The sequence below is a fragment of the Arvicanthis niloticus genome, chromosome 8 (assembly GCF_011762505.2).
Source record: "Arvicanthis niloticus isolate mArvNil1 chromosome 8, mArvNil1.pat.X, whole genome shotgun sequence".
Lineage (NCBI taxonomy): Eukaryota > Metazoa > Chordata > Mammalia > Rodentia > Muridae > Arvicanthis > Arvicanthis niloticus.
The window spans coordinates 44,020,249-44,043,230 of record NC_047665.1 but is presented as its reverse complement, the minus strand read 5'-3'; the positions used below and the strand labels follow the sequence as shown (position 1 = coordinate 44,043,230).

General features: G+C 38.5%; 1 protein-coding gene across 3 annotated transcripts in view; it reads right to left on the bottom strand.

Moving 5' to 3' along the window:
• The window catches only part of Sugct (succinyl-CoA:glutarate-CoA transferase), a 719,395-nt gene that overhangs the window by 531,391 nt on the left and 165,022 nt on the right, over positions 1-22,982 (bottom strand). For all 3 annotated transcript variants that reach the window (XM_076939338.1, XM_076939339.1, XM_034510479.2), the window contains exon 9: positions 3,640-3,735. In XM_076939338.1, the coding sequence (XP_076795453.1) occupies positions 3,640-3,735 (96 nt within the window). The remainder of the gene's footprint in view (positions 1-3,639; positions 3,736-22,982) is intronic.

The window sequence follows — 22,982 nt, the reverse complement described above, 5'->3', positions numbered from 1 at the left end:
ACATCAATCATAATTATGAATCACTTAACCATACCCCTGAGCTAGGAGCAAATTGGATAGGAAGAAAGACTGATAGCACTATGGGAACTGAAACCACAGCACACACCTATCATTGGCAGAGGGAGATAAAAATGTCTAAACAAAAAGCTAAGAGGTTCTGTGTTTGAATGTGTTTGACTGGAAACTCTCCATTCAATTTAAGTGTGAGATTTTTAATCTGGAAAAAAAGAATAAGACCCAGTCTGATTCATTCAAAAATACAGTGACTCCCATGAGTCAAGGAAAAAATGTTCTAGCTAGAAGTCTAGAGGCACACACACACACACAGAGAGAGAGAGAGAGACAGAGAGAGAGAGAGAGAGAGAGACAGAGACAGAGACAGAGACAGACAGAGAGAGACAAAGAAAGACATAGACGGAGACAGAGAGAAATCTTACATAAGCAAACATCTCTAAAGTGGCCTGAAGAAATTCTCCAAACTTGTAATTATCTTAGGAGGTAAATCAGCATGAGAAAAGCAGTTATAGCAGAAAATCATAGCAAAGTCTCAGATATGAAATAGACATAAACCTCCTTATATTGGAGTTTTCATTCTAGTATCTTCTGTAGAGCTGGATTAGTAAAAAGATATTGTTTAAATTTGGTTTTAATTTGGTTTTCTCTTGTAATATCTTGGTTTCTCCATCTGTTGTGATTGAAAGTTTTGCTGGGTATAAGATGCACTGGCATCTGTGGTCTCTTAGGGTCTGCATGATACCTGTCTAAGATCTTCTAGCATTTAGAGTCTCTCTTGAGAAGTCTAATGTAACTCTGATAGGTCTGCCTTTATATGTTATTTAGCCGTTTTCCCTTACAGCTTTTAGTATTCTTTGTTCTGTACATTTAGTGTTTTGATTATTATATGACGAGAGGATTTTCTTTTCTGGTCCAATCTATTTGGTGTTCTCTAGGCTTCTTGTATGTTTATGGGGATCTCTTTCTTTAGGTTAGGGAAGTTTTCTTCTATGATTTTGTTGAAGATGATTTCTGACCCTTTGGGGTGGGAATCTTCACCCTCTTTTATTCCTATTATTCTAAGGTTTGGTCTTTTCATTGTGTCCCAAATTTCCAAGATGTTTTGAGTTAGGAACTTTATACACTTTGTATTTTCTTTGACCCATGTGTCGATATCTTCTATGGTATCTTCTACACCTAAGATTCTCTTTTCCATTTCTTGTATTCTGTTGGTTATGCTTGCATCTTAGCTCCTGATCTCTTTCCTAAGTTGTCCTTCTCCAGGGTTGCCTCCATGTATGATTTTTTTTGTTTCTTTTCCATCCTTAGGTCTTGGACTGTAATGTTCAACTATTTCACCCATTTGATTGTATTTTCCTGTATTTCTTTAAGGGATTTATTTGTTTCCTCTTTAAGGACTCCTACCTGTTTGCCTGTTTTCATCTATACAATTTAATACTATTCAACTATTTAAAATGAGGACATCATGAACTTCGCAGGCAAATGGATGGAACTATAAAATATTATCCTGAGTAAGGTAACCCAGACCCCAAAGGACATGCATAGTATATACTCACTGATAAATGGATATTGGTCCGAAAGTACAGAATACCCATGATGCAACCCCACAGACCATAAAAAGTTTAGCAAGAAGGAAGGCCCAAGTGAGGATTCTACAATCCCACATAGAAGAGGGAACAAAGTAATCACAGGAGGCAGAGAGAGGGAGGGACCTGGGTGAGAGAGAAGGGAGTGGGGAAAGTGGGCAGAATCAGGTTTGGGGGAAACAGGAGAGAAGCCCAGAGGGCCAAGAGAATGAATGAAAATATGCTGCTGTGGGGGATAGGGGCAGGGGGAACTGCTAGAACATCCCAGAGACCTGAGATGTAAGAGGTTCCCAGGACTCGATAGGGATGACATTAACTGAAATGCCTAACAGTGAGGAGATGGAACCTGAAGAAACCACCTCCACAGGGCCACCATAGAGGGATCAAATCACCAACCTACCTTCAAAGTTTTGACCCAGAATTGTTTCTGTCTAAAAGAAATGCAGGAGAAAAATGGAGCAGGAAATGAAGGAAAGGCCATCCAGTAACTGGTCCAACTTGGGATTCATCCCATGGGTGGGCACAAAACCCTGACTATTACTGATGCTATGTTGTGCTTGCAGACAGGAGAATAGCATGACTGTCCTCTGAGAGGCTCTACCAGTAGCTGACTGAGACAGATGCAGATACTTAAGCCAACCATTGTACTGAGGTCGGAGACCACTATGGAAGAGTTAGGGAAAGGATTGAAGGAGCTGAAATGGAAGGCAACCCCATAGAAAGAACAACAGTATCAACTAACATGGACCCCTGGGAGCTCCCAGAGACTAAGCCACCAACAAAAAAGCACGCATGGGCTGGTCTGTGGCTGCTAGCCCATATGCTGCAGAGGACTGCCCTATCTGTCCTCAGTGGGAGAGGATGTGCCTAATCCTTGAGAGACTTGATGCCTCAGGAAAGGGGGTGTAGGGAGGGGGATAAGGTGGGGATGTGGATGGGTGGGGCAGCACCCTTTCAGAAGCAAGAGGAGGGCAATGGGATGAAGAACTCTTGGAGCATGGACCAGGAAGTTGGCAACAATTTTTTTTAAAATAGCCATAAATAGAATGAGAGGAAACCATGCTGAATTATGCTTTCTTCAAATTTGGATTAAAGTAGAAGAAATGAAACTAGACCTGCCCAAAGAAACAATTTCTTCACATTGAAATGAAGACTGAAACACTGATGGATTTCCTAGCAAATGAAAAATCCTGAGTTTATGTGTTTCCTGTCAAAAATACACATATTGAAATAGCTGGAATAACATCCATTCCTTTATTCAGAAGATAATTCAGAGTATACTATGTATTCCTACTGGATATGAGATAAAAGATGAGAAGACCCTTAAGCTCATGCTACTCTTAAACTCATGAAGCAGTATGGAAAGTTTGACAAATATATGCAGAAATGCAGAGAAATAAGCAACCAGGCCAAGCTAAAGCTAGTGGCTTGGAAGAAGCAGTAGAGTCTTTGTTATTTTTAAAGGATCACAGTTTCTTCACATATTCATCTACACAAGCCAAAGTCCAGAATTACTGAGGATAAGTTTAGACACTTAATAAAGAACAGCACCTCATAAACCATCTGTTTTTCTCCAAGGATGAAGATCCATCACACGCAAATTTTCACTTCAGTCTAACCCTGTGAGAATATTATTGTCAGATGGAGAAGGTAACATTTGTTTTATAGCTAGGATAATAAACTAGCTATAGTCAATGGCTTTTGAATGAAAGAAGAAAAAAGAAAGTGAGAGATTGGGGAGAGAGAAGAAAGAGAAGGAAGGGAAAGAGACAGAGGGAGAGCGAGAGAAAGCAAGAGAAAGAAATTACCATATTATTAGCTCCAATGTAAGTCCCTTTCTGTAAGTGCCCTCAATCCACTTAAAGATCCTGTTACAAACCTTCCAGTGAAAAAACATGGCAAAAAAAAAATTAAAGAGAAAAATAGAACCTGGCTGTAACAAGTCAGAGATACATTATAGAACAACCATGGAAGGTTTGTAAAAACTTCATTGTTTGTACAGATCTGGAGGTTATAGTAATAGAAGGCTAACTTGTACCTGGTAAGGAACAATACTGCCATGAGCTGTGCCCCAGCGTTTTGCTTCCTTTTGTCCAATAAGATAATTAGCAGCTACGTGGGTCAAACATGCCACCTGTCAGAATAAAAATAGGAAGAAAGTGAATTAGTTTACCTGTAATGGTGAGCAAAATGTTATAATATAAAACCACTTCACTTCATGTTATTACATAAGGAAAAAGACCCCAATTCAGTCATAACATACACGTCATGTTCTCTTCACACAATTAGAGAACCATATTACATTATTGCATGACTAAGTAATGATCAGTTTAAAAATATAAACACACAAAAATTCATCTCCTGAAAAGGCCATCAGAAGGCAGATGTCCGCTCAGCTGACATCTGTCACCTTGGTCTAGCCTTGAGGGGGAAAAAGGCTGCAACAGAGTAAGTCAGCAAGTAGGAGAAGAACTCCCTTCTCTACTATGCCCTATTTCCTTTTATCAGGACACCAAAAAGCATGCATCATCACAAAGGCCAGTGAACCAAAGCAAGGAGCCATAGTCTTTTAAGTCTGTCAACAAAGAGAAATAATGCCAAGTTTCTTTTTTTTTCAAATTTATTTTTTTATTGGGTATTATATTTACATTTCAGATTTTATTCCCTTACCCCACTTTCTATTAAGCCAGTTTAGTTGAGTTTTGAAAAATGCCCGAGCATATTTTGACATAAAAAATAAAACAAGATTTTTTAAACTCCTTACTAAACCTTCCTCATTTAAGCAAAAAATACTGTATTTCTCTCAACTTAATCTGACCCCCAAGCCCTCATTATTAGGTCCATTTTGTGTTTGAGCAACATAGATCTGTTTAAGGGTCGTTTGAAACCTTACTTTAGCCTTTCTGCATGGTCAGACATTAAAAACCCTCTTATTTTGATTTTCACTGGTTTCTTGGTTGTTTTGAGACTTGAGATACAACTTCAGTCTATAAATCAGGGTATCCTGAAACAAACTTTATAATCCAGGTTAGTTTCAAGCTTGTACAATTCTCCTGCCTCATCCTGGTGTGTACTGGGATTCTAGGCACAAGCCATAAACTTCCAAGTCCACATAAGGAAGACATGAGGATAATGGCAAGATTTCTATGACTGTCCATAGTGATCTTAGGATCCCTGGATACTTAGGGCTCCAGGGATCAGGACCATGAAAAGGTAATAAATGATATTTCATAATCCACAAGGAAAAACTCTCTGAGTTTATAACATAGTTTTATATAGCATTGGCTATATCATTATTCCTCTTCCAGATCATCAAATGTAACTCGGCCTATAACCCAAAACTGACAGTAGCTTATGGAACAACTCTGATGTTGAGTCTTTCAGGGCAAGGTTCCATAAGTATCTCTTGCCTTGTGCCTGGCATGGGCACTGTACCTCCTACAAGAGGTATGTATCAATAGGAATCATGCTGAGGGAATCTTGCTGCTGTATCAGCCATTCTCCTTTCATATGGAGACTGACTCTCATTTTTGTGTTCATTTACTGCTTTGCTGAAATTGGAACTGCCTTGTGGCAGCTGGTTCGGCTGTACTACCCAGGTGGCAAAACTAATAAATTCTGAGTCATCCACTTCTGGACTTCCATCTGGTCTTGGGCATTTGAACCATGAAGCACTCCAGGGCTGCTTGGGCTGCCTAGTGCTAATCACCATTTCACAGATCACTTCTGTGTCATTCAAAATGCAAAATCAAAAGAACATTTTGTAGTAAAAATACCCTGGAAGGGAAGGCCACAGTCATGGTTTCTAAGTTTCGCCAACACCCAAGTAAGGATATGACTGTTGGCATTTCATTTAACTCCTTTGACCCTCAAATACTTTCTCTATGAAGTCATGATCATTTTAGCTAAACTTGTGTGTTTTAAAGTGTTTCAAAATCAAATAAAAAAGATTTGAAATCCTAATATATAGAAAGATAATATCCCAAGTCCTTTGAATTAAACATATGTCATAACCACAAACAGTCTGAACACAGAACACACATTTGCAAAATAGTAAATGTTCTCAAGTGTTACAATTAACATCTGTACTTCTAACAATACTATTATTTTAACTGTCAAAAATATACAGAAGAGATACAATAGTAGATACTTTTTTATGATTCCTCTTCCTGAATTTGGAGACATTTTCTGAAGTCTGAAGTTAGTAAGACAGATTCTTCTTTCATATATCTCTTTTGAGATCTTTTTATTTTCTCTTTCAATGAAATATCAGTGAAACTCACTGTCTAAGACACTCTGAAAATACTAGAGGCCAAGAATTTAAATTCATAAAGGTAACTACTACAAGAAATTAATCACTACAGGTCTATTTTTCACCTCAAAGTCAACAAATGTTTGCTACACCATCAGCAGGAAAGACACATGAAGCAGTGGATGGGGTGGATGATCACAAGCAACTGTGCAAATCCTAAAGTCAGGTAGGTAACGGATAGACTCCAGGCCAGGTACCAGCTTGGCTACTTTATTTCTTATTACCTTATTTTTCCTTTGTGTGTGTGAGAAAGAGAAGGTCGGGTAGGGAGAGGGAAAGGGGAGGGAGATGGGGAGGGAAAAGGAGAGGGAGAAGGAAAGGGGGGTAGGAAGGAGAGTCTCAACATAGGCCTGGATGTGAAGACCAGGTAGAGATCGACCTGCTGGTCCTTTCAATTTTTGACTTCTATTTGCCTGGCCTGCCTCATTTAGAATGAATTTGAATCAAAGATGAGAACTTATCTCTCAAAGGGCTTCTAAATGAAATATATCATTTCCTTCACAAATCAGTAATTAAACTTTAAAATATTTCAAAATTAGCAGGCTCTCAATGGGTGGAAAGGTTAAGTAAGATTTTAAACAGGTTGTCATCAAAATAAAACTATGATTTGTTGGTAGCTTCTCAAAGACAAAGCTGGATGGAGAAAGAATTCTATTTTTGAAAAACAGCAATGGGGCTAAACTTAGCAGTTCAACATTTAGAGGGGCATACAAATCTGAGCGTAATTCATTGCTTATAGAGCTGTATTTTAAGGCAGGAGAAGGGGAAGAGAGTCAACAGCTATGAGGTGATTTTGTATGAAAAATCAGAGGTTTCTTGGGCAATTAGTGACAAATTTTTCACAAATTAAAAGAATGCAGGATGTGACTTTTAGGTTAATAACTACATACTAAACACTCATTCTAAATATTGCATTAGATCATTACTTTCATCCCCTAAACTTAGGCTCATTATTTCATCAAATGGACGCTATATAATTTACTCAGAATGTTGCCTTTATATGGTTTCATCTAAACAAAAAAAAAAGCCAACTTTGCTTTAATAATAATAATTTTACAGAAAATCTATTATTTTAAATAACATAGTGGTCCTGATAGTCTTTGTATCTACCCAGAAGTCCAATCTGGACTAGCTTATGTGGATCACAAAGGGCACAGCCCCTAGAGGCTTGAAGAAAGTTGTGCTCTTTTATTTCATGAAGAAACCTTATGATGCCTGACCTGACCAAATGCTGCACTTCAAGAAAGCAAACAAAAGCCATAAAATATTTCATCTACAAAAGGAAAATAATTTTGAGAGCAAAAAGAAAACTAGAACCATGGTTCATTGTATCAAACCATTGCTGCTGCTGCCAAAAACTGTTACATTAAATACCAAGCAAACCTGCAGTTACCCATATCTCAACTGAGTCTTAATGGCCATTTTAATATCATCTTTTCCATCAAGTCCCTTGTTCTTCACACAGCAATAAAATGTTTCCTAATTAAAATAAACAGAGTATCTTTTTTTATTTTATATTTTATTTACATTTCAAATGCCATCCCCTTTCCCCATTTCCCCTCCCTAGAAAACCCCTATCCCATGCCCCCTTTTCCTTTTTGCTTTTATACATTTTTTAAAATGTTAATCAAAGGCTTTATAAGTTTGGTAATGCTCAATCAGAAGTGTAACCCAATACCCAACCTAGATATATAAACTATCTTTGACTGGTGGAGACACGTGAACATCTGCCTCCATGCCCCCCCCCCTTCTCTCTCTTTCTCTCTCATCACCTAGCTTCTCCTCTCCTTTATCTTCTCCTCTCCTTACTCCATCTCTTCCTCTCGGTACTCCTTCCCCCTTAGCTCCTCCTACACATCACCCTTCCTGTTAAAATAAAACTTTTCTCTCAAAATAAAATTAGAGCATAATTATTCCTAATTGTACCAGTGAGGTACAAGATACCCAGTCCATCATTTTGTTGACTAACCAGAACCTCTGTCATCTCTCCTAACTAAAACACTTAGTTTTGAACCTGGCTTTTTTTTGGCTTTAGAATGAATGTCAGCTGAAAACCATCCACTCAGATCTTTTCTCTCAAAGTAAATAGCCAGGATTGGCTATGAGAATATAGGTCTTCAACCCCGTCAGGAATCCAGAACGACTGAGTTAACTGAAATTATGGGAAGCACTAAGCATAGCTTCTAAAACTTAGCCAATTTATAGAGACCGCTGAACACCTGGAAAGCCCCTATAAACAGAGTATCTTAACACAACTACTATCTGCTACACTTTCGAAGGTGGCCTTGTTCTGCAATTACAAGGCAATAAGATGCCAAAACTAAAAACTGTTAGGTCAGTTGTTTTCAAACATAGCTGTGCATCACGCTGTAAAGGGACAGAGGAATTCTTGACACCCACCCCTAAGCTTCTGAATCTCATTCCCTAGGGACAGAATATGGAGAAAAATCATTTTGTTGGTGTACTTTAAGTTACATACGATATTTGAAAACCAAAGTTTAAGAATGCTCAATCAAATAGTTTGGCATTATAATACATTGGTAGGTAAAAGAATGAGGAAGAAAAATACCTTGTCCAAGATCACACAGCTAGTCACCAACTCCAACTCCTCTGTTTTTCCCATGCTATAACAACATTTTCTTGTTCCTCTTTGTAAATTAGAGACTGCTTTAGGATAAATAATGTTTAATATAAACTTTTTTTATATTCTCATGTACATAACACTGAATTTCAGTGTTGAAATTTTTAATAATTTAACGAATAATCAATAGCATTTTATTGAACAAATGCTGGAGACTGTTAAGTGAAAGATACTGTGCAGGATGTAGGAATTAATTAATTAATTAATTAACCAATAAAATGCTGTATTATCAGCTTACTTTGTTCTTATGAATTGATGAAAAGATAAATCAGTATTAAGGCACCTAATGGAGCAAGGAGATGGATAAAAACAAATGATCATATAGAGTAAAATCTCTAAGACAAAAAACGGAGACTAACAGCAAAGTAGGGGAGCCTCAGTCAGCCATAGGCTTCAGATGCTATCTGACAGCATTTTTAGCGTTGGTCTTGGAGAAACTAGGGGTCTGTACATTCCAAAGACTTACCTAGTAGTCACAAAAATGTTAAGTAACAAACAGAAGTTAGGAATAAATGGCCAATAAGGGGCCAAAACAACACAAGATGACCTGTAATTAGGCCCAGGAAATATAACATTTCAAGGGCTTTATAATCTCTGAAGCCCTACCCATCCTGTGGTTATGCTAGTGTGTCTTCTTTCCAGGATTTCACCACAGAAACTTATTTCCTGATAACCATACTATCAGACCTGCTATTTATCACTTTTTGTTTTGAAATTTCCATGTAATATTTATGTACTTTTTTTCAATAGTTTGGATCATTTACTTATCTCTACTGTTACAGCATAAACTTACCCCTTTAAAATAATTGTTACTATAATAAGCAGTCATAACCCACAGGCTAAAGAAATCAGACTATGCCCTGCTCTAGTTCTATCTCTGTCTAGTAGAGTTAAAAGGCTATCCTGTGCTCCAACCTTATGGACCTTCCCAGTAACCAGGTCAATGGCATAGATAAGATCATCAAGATCATAGAAGAAAATGTCCCTAAACTAAGGATACACGTATCTATACAGATTCAAGGAGCACAAAGAAAACCAAAGGAAAGTATCAGAAAAGAAACTGCCCACAGAAAATTAATGCATACAACACTAAATATACAGAACAGAGAAAGAAGATTGAAATCTACAATAAAAGAAATGTAATTCAATGCTCTCTGCTCCTCCCTTTCCAGAGACAGCGGCATCTTTTTGTGGAGTGCCAGCCTTATCTCTTAGATACAATGGTGAAAATTGGAGTGAATGAATATGGTCATATTACTTAATTACTTATTACATATTACCTGTTACCTTGGCTGTCTTTTCATCTGCATCTGACAAAGTGGAGATTATCGCCATCAAGGACCCCTTCATTGACCTCAACTACATGGCCTACATATTCCAGTACAATTCTACCCACAAGTTTAATAGCACAGTAAAGGCTAAGGACAAGAAGCTTGTCATCGATGGGAAGCCCATCACCATCTTCCAGGAGTGAGATCCTATGAACATTAAATGGGATAATATCCGTGCTGAGCACATCATGGAGTCTACTGGCATCTTTACCACCATGGAGAAGGCCAGGGACCGCTTGAAGGGTGGAGCCAAAAGAGTTATTATCTCTACCCCTTTAGCAGATTTCCCCATGTGTGTAATGGGTGGGAACCATAAAAAGTATGACAACTCACTCAAGATTGTTAACAATGCTTCCTGCACCACCAACTGCTTAGCCACCCTGGCCAAGGTCATCCATGTGGAAGGACTCATGACCACAGTCCATAACATTACTGTCACTCAAAAGACTGGATGTCCCCTCTGGAAAGCTATGGTGTGATTGCTGTGGGGCTGCCCAGAATATCGTCCCTAAATCCATTGGTGCTGCCACACTGGGGGCAAGGTCATCCCAGAACTGAACAGGAAGCTCACTGGCAAGGCCTTCCATGTTCCTACTCCTTATGTATCCATCGTGGATCTGATATGTCACCTGGAGAAACCTGCCAAGTATGATGACATCAAAAAAGTGGTGAAGCAGGTAACTGAAGACCAATTAAAGGGCATCCTGGGATACACTGAGGACCAGAATGACTCCTGCAACTTTAACAGTAACTCCCACTCCTCCACTTTTGATGCTCTGGGGCTAGCATTGCTCTCAGTGACAACTTTGTAAAGCTCATTTCCTGTTATGACAAAAAATATGGCTACAGCAACAGGGTGAATGAAGGACTTCATGGCCTACATTGCCTCAAAAGGAGTAAGAAGCCCTGGACCACCCACCCCAGACATCACATGAGAGCAAGAGAGAGGTCCTTGGTTGCTAAGGAGTCCCTGTCCCAACTTGGCCCTCAACACTGAACATCTCCCCCACAGTTTCCATCCCAGACCTCTACAATAATGAGAAGGGCCTAAAGAGCCCTACTCTCTTGAATACCATCAATAAAGTTTGATGCACCCACAAAAAAAGAAAGAAAGAAAGAGAGAGACAGAGAGAGAGAGAGAGAGAGAGAGAGAAAGAAAGAAAGAAAGAAAGAAAGAAAGAAAGAAAGAAAGAAAGAAAGAAAGTCACATATAAAGGAAACTCCACCATGGTAACACCTGTTTTCTCCCCAAAAATATCTATGAAAGCTAGGAGTGTACGGAGAGACGTACTCTAACTTCACAAATGCCATGGGTAACACATACAACTTTATCCAGAAAAATGATCATCCATAGTTAGAAGAAAAATAAAAACTTTTAATGATAGAAACATGAATTCATGTCCACTAAAGCAACCCTATGAAGAATACTGAAAGCAATACTCTAAAATGAAGAGAGGAACAAGTACACCAGGAGACTCTAGAAAGAAAAGTTGTAGTTTCTGAAACACAAGTATGACTAGAAACACTAACAGCAAAAAAACAACAAAATTACTCCAGTCAATACACACTTTCACTGATAACTCTAAATATTACTTACCTCAATTTCCCAATCTAAAGAAACACATTAGATGAACACAATAAAAAACAAACAAGAATCTATCTTTTTTAATTAAGAAATTAAGCTTTAAACATCAGATCATCTTAAAGAGAACAATGGAAAAACACATCCAAGAAAATGAGAGCCGATTAAACAGACTTTAAACTAGAATTAAGCAAAAATCAATAAAGAAGAAACTTTATTCTAATCAAGGGAACAATTAGCCAAGAAAACATCATAATCCTAAACATATATGAACCAAACTTTGGTGAGCCAAATATTATATTAAAAAACATATTACTGGAATTACTGACAAATATTAACACCAAACACAATACTTCTAGGCAATTTAGTTATTCTACTTCCTGAAGGAGAAAGTTTATCTGAACAAAAAAATAAGCAGGAAATTTTACAATTAAATGATATCATATATCAAGTGGACTTAACAGATTTCTGCATGATAATCTACTAAAACACCAAGGAATATACATTCTGACCAGCAAGCCACCAGATTTTCTATAAAATAGACCAAATCCTGGGACATAAAACAAATCCTTAACAAAATCAAAAAATGGAAAACATCAAAAAAGTTCTGTGTATACTAGCTAACTATAATTTTTAAAATACATAAAATTCATAGCAAACAAACTTCTAGTAAGTACACAAACTCGTGAACATTAAAAAACTCATTGTTGAATGGTCATAGAAAAAAAGTTTAAGTTCTTGGAACTAAATGAAAATGAAAATTATAACACAAGAAGACCTCTGGGGCACATTAAGAGCAGTCATAGGAGGGAAAGTTTTAGCTCTAAGTGCCTGCATTAAAATCAGAAAGAGCACAAGTATACAGTTTGATGATGCAACTCAAGAGGGACAAACACAAACAAACCAAGCCCAAATCCAGTAGATGGCAAGAATAATAAAATTCGAGAGCAGAAATGAATGAGATCAAAACAAAGAAAAAATACAATAGAAACAATCAAGGAATGTAAGAGCTGTTTCAGGGGGGGTGTTCTGTTTTGTTTGTGGGGAGATGTTTTGCTTTGTTTTGAGAAGATAAACAGGATTGACAGACTCTTGGCCCAACTAACCAAAATAAAGAAAGAACCCAAATTTGCAGAATCAGAAATGAATAGTGGAAGATTACAACAGACCCCAAAGAAATGCACGATATCATAAGAAAATACTTTAAAAATCAGTACTCCATTAAATTAAAATATCTAAAAGAAATAGTTGAATTTCTAGATTCAGTCAAACCACTAAAGTTAAACCAAGGAGAGATAAACAATCTAAACAGACCTATAACAAAGGAGAAGTTTGAAATAGCAATAAAAACCCTTCTAACTGAAAGAAGCTCAGGTAAAGATGGATTTGCAGCAGAATTATGCCAAACTTTCAAGAATATCTACAACCAGTACTTCTTAAATTATTTTTTTCAAGAATAGAAAGAGTACTTTCATACTCTTCTATAAATCCAGTATTATTCTAATATCAAAAGATAACATACATGCACATACAAAACTACAGTCCAACAACCTTGATGAATATATGTTAAAAATTGGCAGTAAAATACATGTAAACCAAATAACAATAGGTATCAAAAAGAATATCCATCATGATAAAGTTGCCTCTATGCTATGATGGCTCAACATATCTAAACTAATAAATGTAGTTAACTAAACAAATTGTTGTAAAGACAAAAATCACATGATTATCTAAATAGAAGAAGAAAAGTCTTTGATAAAATATAACAATTCATAATAAAAGACCTATACCTTTATCTAATAAAGGCTCTGTGTGACAAACTCATAACCAAAATCATCCTAAGTGGAGAAACTCAAGTAATTCCAGTCAAATTAGGAGGGAGATAAGACTACCCACCATCCTCACTCTTTTTTAATATGCTTTTTGAAGCAGTAGCTGGAGCACTAAAGGAAAAGAAATAAATTCAAGCAATACAAATAAAAAGAAAATAAGTCGAATTATCCCTATTTGCTAATAATATTGTACATGAGAGATCATGAAATTCTACCAGAGAACTTTAAGAAACAATCAACAATTTTGGCAAAATGGCAATACCAAGTCAAATTATATCAAAAAATCAGTAGACTTTCTAAATACTAACAATGAATAGGCTGAGAAAGAGGTTATGGGTAAGAATACTTCTTTTTTTTTTTTACAAGAATCTCAAAGAAAAGCAGACATCTGGGAGTAAAACTAACCAAGGATATAAACGATTTCTACAATGAAAACTTCAAATTTCTGAAAAAAAAAATTGAGAAAAAAATTAGAAAATGGAAAAACTCCTTATGTTCATGAATAGGTAGAATTGATGTTGTGAAAATGACCATTCTACCAAAAGTAATTTACAAATTAAGTGAAATCTAAACAAAATACCATAATATTCTTAACAGAAAGAGAAAAAGCATCCTAAGGTTCATGTGGAACCATAAAAGACGCCAGAGAGTCACAATTACCCACGGAAAAGAAAAGAAGGGTGATTGAGGGATTGCCAGTGCAGACTTCAAGAGATATTACAGAAGTACAGTAACTAAAACAGTAAAGTGCTCACGAAAACGAACATGTAAATAAACAGAACAAAATAGAAGACTCAAGCAGGAATACATGGACCTACAGCCAAATGACATTTGAGGATGCCCAACACACAAACAAAAGAAAATACAGCATCTTCAAGAAATAGCGCTGGAGAAACTGGTCATACACACGTAGAATGAAATCAGAACCATATCTATCACTCTGCACAAAAATGAATTTCAAGTGGATCAAAGACCTCAATGTGATATCTGAAATGCTGAAAATCCTACAAGACAGAATTGGGTGATATTCTACAAAAGTTGTGTGAAAGAACTTTCAGAATAGGAAACTATTTGCCCAGAAATTAAGGCCAAAAAATGACAAGTGGGGCATCATAAAATTAAAAAGAAGGCTATCTTTTTGTTGTTGTTTTGGGGGGGTTTTTTGTTTGTTTGTTTTTCATATAGCCCTGGCTGTCCTGGAACTCACTCTGTAGACCAGGCTGGCTTTGAACTCAGAAATCCGCCTGCCTCTGCCTCCCAAGTGCTGGCATTAAAGCTATGTGCCACCACTGCCCAGCTAGAAGGCTACTTTAAAATGTGTGTGTGTGTGTGTGTGTGTGTGTGTGTGTGTGTGTGTGTGTGTGTTATCATGTGTTTATTTATTCCTATAATGTGTCTTCACACATCTTAGTCAAACATTACTTGATATTTTCAATAACTTAATTCCTCAAAATTTATGTTTGAATAACACAGTGTCAGCAACAGAGGAATTTAGAATGATCTAACAGTTATTTTCATTGATTCTTTTAGTACTTGGCAGATATTTAGTAAGCACTCTTGACAGTGTCATTACTCAATAAATGAGGATTAAAATTTAAAATCCAAAGTCACAGAGAAAATTTTCAAAACCAAAGAGATTAAAAGAGAAATTTGGGCTGACTCTTTGATAAGGTTTAGTCAGAAACAAACCTTATCAAAACAAAGAAAGAAACTTTCTAAGTGGAAGTAATATGAGTGAGGTCCAAAATAGATACCTCATGGGTGTTGTTGAATGAATTAGTAAATGGTTGAATTAGAATAAAAATAGAGGTGAAGCATTGTATTCAATGACCAGGATGTCACAGGTAAACATTAAGGTGCATTGAAAATAGCTTTAACTGAAGACCCAACTATAGCACTCCTGGGCATATACCCAAAAGATGCTTCACCATACCATAAGGACACATGCTTCACTTTATTCATAATATCCAGAAAATGGAAACACCCAAGATGTTCTTTAACTAATGAATAGGTACAGAAAATGTGGTTCATTTATATAATGGAATACTATTAGAATGCTATTTATCAGCTATTAAAACCAAAGGCATCATGAAATTTGCAGGCAAATGAATGGAACTAGAAAATGTCATCTGGAGTGAGGTAATCCAGATTCAAGGGACATGTATGGTATGTACTCACTGATAAGTGGATATTAGCCATAAAGTACAGGATACCTATGATATACCCCACAGATCCAAAGAAGCTAAACAAGAAGGAAGGCTCAAGCAAGGATGCGTCAATCTTAGAAGGGAGAATAAAATAATCATAGGAGGGAGCAGCGGGAGGAAGGGAACTGGATAAAGAAGATGGGAATGGGAGGTTCAGGATGTGGTGAGAGAAGACAGAGGGCCAGGGGGCCAGGAGAATGAATGGAAATCTGCAACTGCTGGGGAGTTGAGGGGGGCAGTTGAGGTTTGGTCTTCTGCTGTGTATTGTAATGCTAAATGCTGGCCCCCAGGGAGAAGAGAATGTGCACATGACAGAAAATGTGCCTGCATTATGGTGCTAAGTAACCTTGTCTCCCCCCCACCCCACCCCGCAAGTTATCCCTGATTTGTGTATAAAGATACCTACAGCCAATAGTTTGGCAGAAGAAAGATAGGTAGGGTTTGGGTTCCCAGGCTTGGGGTCTGAGGAGACCAGGAAAGGGAGGAGAGAAGTGGGAGAAGGAGAAGGTACCATGGGTTAGATGAGTCATGAAATAACAGTAATGACTGCTGGCCAAATGAATTAAAAGTTGCCCAGATAGAACATGGCAAATTATAATTTGGGGTTACTGATGGGGAAAAAGATTCTAATCCCTTAGAGGGTAGATATCTGCCCAGATCTAGTACTGATTAAAGGTTATTAAAAATATAAAGGTGTATGCCTTTTATCTGGGAATTAAATGATCAAAGGCAAGGTAGTAATCCCCATTTGCAATTGAATATCAATTACAACAGGTGGATGGAAAGAAGTCCCAGAGAGCTGAGGTGGGGAGGGTTCCAAGGGGTCAATGTGGGTACCCTTAGCTGAGATACCTAACAGCAGAGATATGGAAACTGAAGAAGCCTCCTCCTGTAGCCAGGCAGGACCTCCAGTAGAAGGATAAGGACACCAACCCTCACACAAAACTTTCGATCCAAAATTTGTCCTGTCTAAAAGAAATACAGGAGAAAGATGGAACAGAGATTGAAGGAATGGCCAACCAGTAACCAGCCCAACTTAAGACCTATCCATGGGCAAGTACCAATCTATGACACTATCACTGATACTCAGTTATGCTTGTAGACAGGAGCCTAGCATAACTGTCTTCTGAAAGGCTCTACCTAGCAGCTGACCAAAACAGATGCAGATATCCACAAACAAAAATTGGATGGAGCTCAGGGACTCTTATGGAAGAGTTGGGGGAAGGACTGAAGGCCCTAAAGGGTATAGGAAATCTACAGGATGACCAACAGAGTCAACTAACCTGGCCCACTGAGAGCTCTCAGAGACTGAGCCACCAACCAAAGAGCATATACAGGTTGGACAGAACCTTCCACACACAGCAGACAAATAGCTCAAATAGTTCTCCATGTTGGTACCCCAATAAGTAAAGCAAAGGTTCTCCCTAAAGCTGTAATCTGAGTGTGGAATCTTGTTCACCAACTGGGCTGCCTTGTCTGACCTCAGTGGGAGAGGATGCGCCTAATCCTGCAGAGACTTGATGAGACAGAGTGGGGGATGTTCAGTGGGGCCCATCCTCTCAGAAGAAAAGGAGGATGGAAGGAGGGACTCTGCAGGAGAACAGGCAGGAACAGTATTTGGGATGTTAATTAATTAATTAATTAATTGTTTAAAAAATCTGCAGTGGTCATAAAGCAGCGAGTATAATTCCAAATATAATGGACAAGTGAAGCCTAAAAAAATAAATGAGAAGAATGTGGGAGACACTGTACTATTGAGCCACTATCTGGAAGGAGAGCAGCTACAGCAAATGAGAGGAAAGAAGAAAGGATTTGTTCTTGAAAACAGAAAAAAAACAAAGCTAACTAAACATGAAGTTCATTGAACTATGCAAGTGGGAAAAAGAATACTTGAAGTCACAGAATCCTAAGCAAGAAGTATAAGGAAAACTGATGTACAAGTTGAACTCAGCCTGATATGTTTATAAAAAAAATAAAGAGATATAGAATATGGTCTATGGGGGTGTGTGGAGAAGGGGATGTCTCAGCAGGCCCATGCCAAGGCATCCCTTCCCCCTGAGGGACCAGCCACAAGATGGTAGAATATAGAATATAGTTTATTCAGGGTATGGGGAGGGAAGTTAAGAGGGTAGTAGGGGCAGAGAGAGAAAGTAGAGAAGTAGAGACCAGCAATGAGCATATAGAAAGAGGGGGGAGGGAAGGAGGAAGCAGGAAGGGAGAAAAGGCAAGGGGACAGAGGGATCAAGAGAGCAAGAATGCAAGAGAGCAAGAGAGAGAGAGGAGGGGGCAAGCCACCTGGCTATTGCCAGGTAACTGTGGGGAGAAGCATACCTGGCTGTTGCCAGGTAACTGTGGGGTGGAGTTTAGACAAAATGCTAACACAGTCTGTTTCAGTGAAGCTTTTCCAGCTCTCTCAAATGAGACATTGTTTTCTAGGCCTCTGTCCACCAGAACACAAGCATCAGGAAGCAAAGGTCTGGTCCCATGTGTTTGCAGCCCTCTCTCCAGCATCAGGAACACCTTACACACAATGTTGGCATCCAGTGACTATTAGAAACACTAGTAAATGTGTAACCGAATAATGGTTTTTTTTTTCATTGAGATGAAATATTTCAACACAAAGCAACAAATTTGGGTACAATCCCCATAGAAGACTACAACAGAAAAAAAAAAACCATAAAAGTGGCTGAAATTTGTTTCTTTCATTAAATTTAGATTCTTCCTACCAGGGTTAAATAATAAGTCTCCTTCTTTCATTATATACTAGATCAACAGATGAAGTCTGAAATAGAGAATAGTCATGATCTGGCACCCAATATGCAGGTTAATGAGAGAATAAGGCTTAAAGAATAAAGGACTCTTTGGGGATCAAGACTCATAGGTTACAAATGAGCTCATGATGAGACTATAGACCGTGGGTAGGAACAATGAAGTCAGAAGAAGCTAGGGGCTTACCAGGCACTCCTTTGGGAAAGAATGAGTTTTCAATTGGAGTGAATAATGTGTTCTATGAGAGATCACTAGACAGCTCAAAAGCTAAGAAGATTAATACAAACTAATTCCTACTGGTCTCTACATTTCCTTGATTGCTACTGGAGTCCACAGTGTTATTGTTTTCTACAGAAAGTTTTTGCGGTTTTGGAGAATAAATTACAACCCTGGCAACAAAGTATAGAGAATAGAAGTTACAAAAAGGGCTGTAGGCTTAGATTTTTCAAGACCCACTTTAATAAGTGTTCTCAAACACTTCAACCCCCTTTTCTAGCCTAGCGTCCAAAGGTAGGGGAGAAAGGATAGTAAATAGGACAAGGGGATGTAAACCTGTTTAGAAGGTCAATTCTAATTTCTGTTTGTCAGAATTCCAGAAGTCCAGTTCAGTAGTGTCAGGATACCAACAGTCCAGTTCAAAGAATGTCACCAAATAAATCACCAACAGAGGCACAATCCAGCAGCAACAGCCAGGTGTCCACTGAGTCAACACGAGTCAGTGGGAACAGTCAGAACCAGCCAGAATGCCAGTTCTTCTGCTGTGCCTCTCTTCACTTTGTCCCTTTCTCATCAAAGTGCAGATCAGCAAGGACACAAGACCAACAAAGTGCTGCAAGGCTAGCTATGCAAGCACCCCTATCATTGTCTGTTGGGTCCTACTTATATACCTTTCAGATATCACATGTCTTCTCAGAGGTCTTGTTTCAGCAAAACATTACATGACCCTGCTTCAGCAAAACATTCTATGAGTCTGCATCACATGACACAACCAGAAATTTCCACTTCAGAGGGCTTCAATGTTTTTAGCTTGAACTTTAAACAGAATGTGAGTTTCCTTGAAAAAAAAAATGGCTTTCTTAATAAAGGAAGATGTTAAGTTTATTGGTTGTTTGCATGTTAAAGGATTATGGTGATTTAAAAGTGTGCTAGTATGTCCCAATGGCAATACCTGTGGTTGCTTACAAGCCAGCTATTGGAGCATTAGATTATATGAGTTGTGTCTTTTAAGGAAACTGAAGGTGGCCTTTGAAGAAAAGAGCTGACAAGAAATTATCACTCAGGGATGAGCTTTATCAGGAAAGAAAGCCCCGTGACCAGAAGACCATGGCTGGACTTGAAGTGGGAGACCACTAGGAAGGGCAGTACATTATATCAGAGACTGCATGATGGCCATTGAAGAGAAAAGGAGCTTCTCTTTAAAATCTACATTAGAACATCATTGGGAGAGTATGAAAGATAGCTACCACAGAAAACATAGAAGGGCCAAATGGAAGAAGGAAGTTTTCAGAGAAATTCTCCAAAGGGCAGATTTTGGTTTTTATAGGTTTTGAGTTGAACTTGTAATATGGAAGTGCCACACCATATTATTTAGTCTGGTTATTCTATGTGACTCCAGATACTGGGCAGACCCAAACATTTCTCTTGTAATTCTCAGAAGAGAGGTTCAAAGGACATAACACAATCAGAAACAGAACTGTATGATCTGGTCTCTTGGAGTGATTAGAATCTTTTTTACTAATTTATTTATTTATTTATTTATTTATTTATTTATTCACTTTATATCTCAATCGTGGCTCCCTCTCCTCCCAGTTTCTCCTCACCTTCTCCTCTGAGAAGGGAAAGGCCCCATTGGGTACAACCCACCTTGGCACATCAAGTCACTGCAGGACTAGGTACATCCTCTCCCACCGAGGCCAGACAAGGCAGCCCAGTTAGGGGAAAAAGATTTAAGACAGACAACAGAGTCAGGGACAGCCCCTGCTTCAGTTGTTGGAAAAATTGTATGAAGACTAAGCTGTACTTCTGTTACATATGTGCAGGAGGCCTAGGTTCAGCCCATGTATGTTCTTTGGTTGGTGGTTCAGACTCTGAAAGCCCTCTCACAAGGGTCCAAATTAGTTGGCACCATTGGCCTTCTTGTAGAGTCCCTATTCCCTCTGGGTGACTCACTCCTTCCCCCAGCTCTTCGAGAGCTCCATCTAATGCTTGGCTGTGGATATCTACATCTGTTTCAGTCAAGTGCTGGGAGAAGCCTCTCAGAGGACAGTTATGCTAGCATCTTCAACAAATGGTGCTGGTCTAACTGAATGTCTGTGTATATGTCTGAAGACTATAAATAGATTCATATTTAACACCCTGCATAAACCTCAAATCCAATTCAATCAAAGACTTCAAGTAAAACTGGAAAGTCTAAATCTAATAGAAGAGAAAGTGGGTAATAGCCTTGAATGCATTGGTACAGGAGGGAAATTTCTGAAGAGAACACCAATAGCTCGGGTACTAAAATCAACAATTAATAAATGGTACCTCATGAAATTAAAAACGTTCTATAAGGCAAATGACACCATGAATAGAACAAAACAGCAGCCTACAAAATGGGAAAAGATCTTCACCAACCCTACATCTGACAGAGGGCTAATACCCAAAATATATAAAGAACTCAAGAAGTTAAGCACAACAAACCAAATAACCCAATTAAAAAAATGGAGTACAGAGCTAAACAGAGAATTCTCCCAGAGGAATCTCTAATTTCAGAAAAGCACTTAAAGAAATGTTCAGCATCCTTAGTATCAGGGAAATGAAAATCAAAACAACTCTGAGGTTCCATTTTACACCCATCAGAATAGTTAAGATTAAAAGCTCAAATGATAGCACATGCAGGCAAGGATGTGAAACAAGAGGAACATTCCTGCATTGCTAGTGGGAGTGCAAATGTGTGCAACCACTCTGGAAATAAATTTGGCATTTCTTAGAAAGTTAGGAATAGTTCTACCTTAGGACCCAGCTAAACCGCTCCTGGGCATACACCTAAAAGATGTTCCACCATCCCACAAGGACACTTGACCAACTATGCTTATAGCAGCTTTATTCATATAGCCAGAAACTGAAACAACCCACATGCCCTTTAACTGAAGAATGGATAAAGAAAATGTGGTTCCTTTACACAGTAGAATACTACTCATCAATTAAAAACGAAGACATCATGAATTTTGCAGACAAATGGATGGAACTAGAAGAGATCATCCTGAGTGAGGTAATCCAGACCCACAAGGAGACACATAGTATGTACTCACTAATAAGTAGATATTAGCTATAAAGTACAGGACAACTACGTACAATCTACAAAGCCAAAGAAACTAAATAACAAGGAGGGACCAAGGAAAGATGTTTGAATCTCACTCGGAAGAGGAAATAAAATAGTCATTGGAGGTGGATAAAGAGAGGAAACTGAGTGGGGGAGGGAAAAGGGAAGAGGTATCAGGTGTAGGGAGAACCAGGAAGAGAGGGCTAGGAGTGTGAAGAGAAATCAGTGAACAGCAGAGAAGGGAGAGGCAGAGACCCTGGGATGAAGGGAGGCTCCAGAGAGTCTATGAGGGTGACTCTAGCTAGCTGTGACTCCTAGCAGTGGGGGATATGGAGTCTGAAATGACCACCTCCTGTAGCCAGGCAGGAATACCAGTGGAAGAATAACGACACCCAACCACTCACAAACCACTCACAAAACAACCCAAAATGCATACAAGTGCGGGGACAAAGATGGAGCAGAGACTGAGGGAATGGCCAACCATTGAGAAGCCCAATTTAAGATCCACCCTATAGGCAAGAACCAATCCCTGGCACTATTAATAATACTCTGTGATTAGCATCTTAAAGTGACAGGCCCCTGACCTAATGTTGGCTATCTGGTAGCATTCACAAGGAGTTTATGTTAGGAAGGACTCTAAAAATGGTGGCCAAGATCTCTGTTTCCTATTCTTCAAATCTTCTCTGACAGGACATCACTTTCCCTTATGATCAGGTGTCAGTCTTACGATCAGGTTTACGGTGAGTTCAATAAAAGGGAGAACTGGTGAGAGTTACGTAGGAGAATCACCTGAGCTCAGAAACAGGAAACTGCCTGGAAGACATAGTAAGGGAAAATAAGGGAGGTGTGGAAGTAAAGAGAAGAGAAGGAAGGGAGGGATAGACGAAATACAAGAGGGAAGAAATGGGGTAATAGAGGGAAAGCAGAAAGAAAGGAAATAGGAAGCAGAGGAGAGAAGAAATAGAAAGGTTGTGTTTACTAAACCTGTTCAATAAGGGATCAACTCCTAAAAGATATGTTTCTGCTGGTCTGGAAAATGTAGCCTCCAGGATCTCATAGAAAGTATGTAATTCCAACATCCTGAGCGAGGTTGGGAGAGATCTGTGAGTACCGGGTGAGAATCACACTCCTGCAGACACCAGGACTGCACCTTTGAGAACTACGTACAAGATGCAACTAAAGTATTTCTATACTTCTCTCTCTTAGACACTATGAGATAATAAATTTATGTTATGCTAAGCTATATTTATATAAACTTCCTGGTAATCTGTTACATGGAAATAGAAAGTTGAAAGATAAATGGAGACAATGATGACCCAGCTGGGAAGCTGGAAGGAACAAAAAAGACAGGTTATTATAAAGTTTGGAAAATAGCAGAAAGGTATCTGGAGACCAAAGGGGAA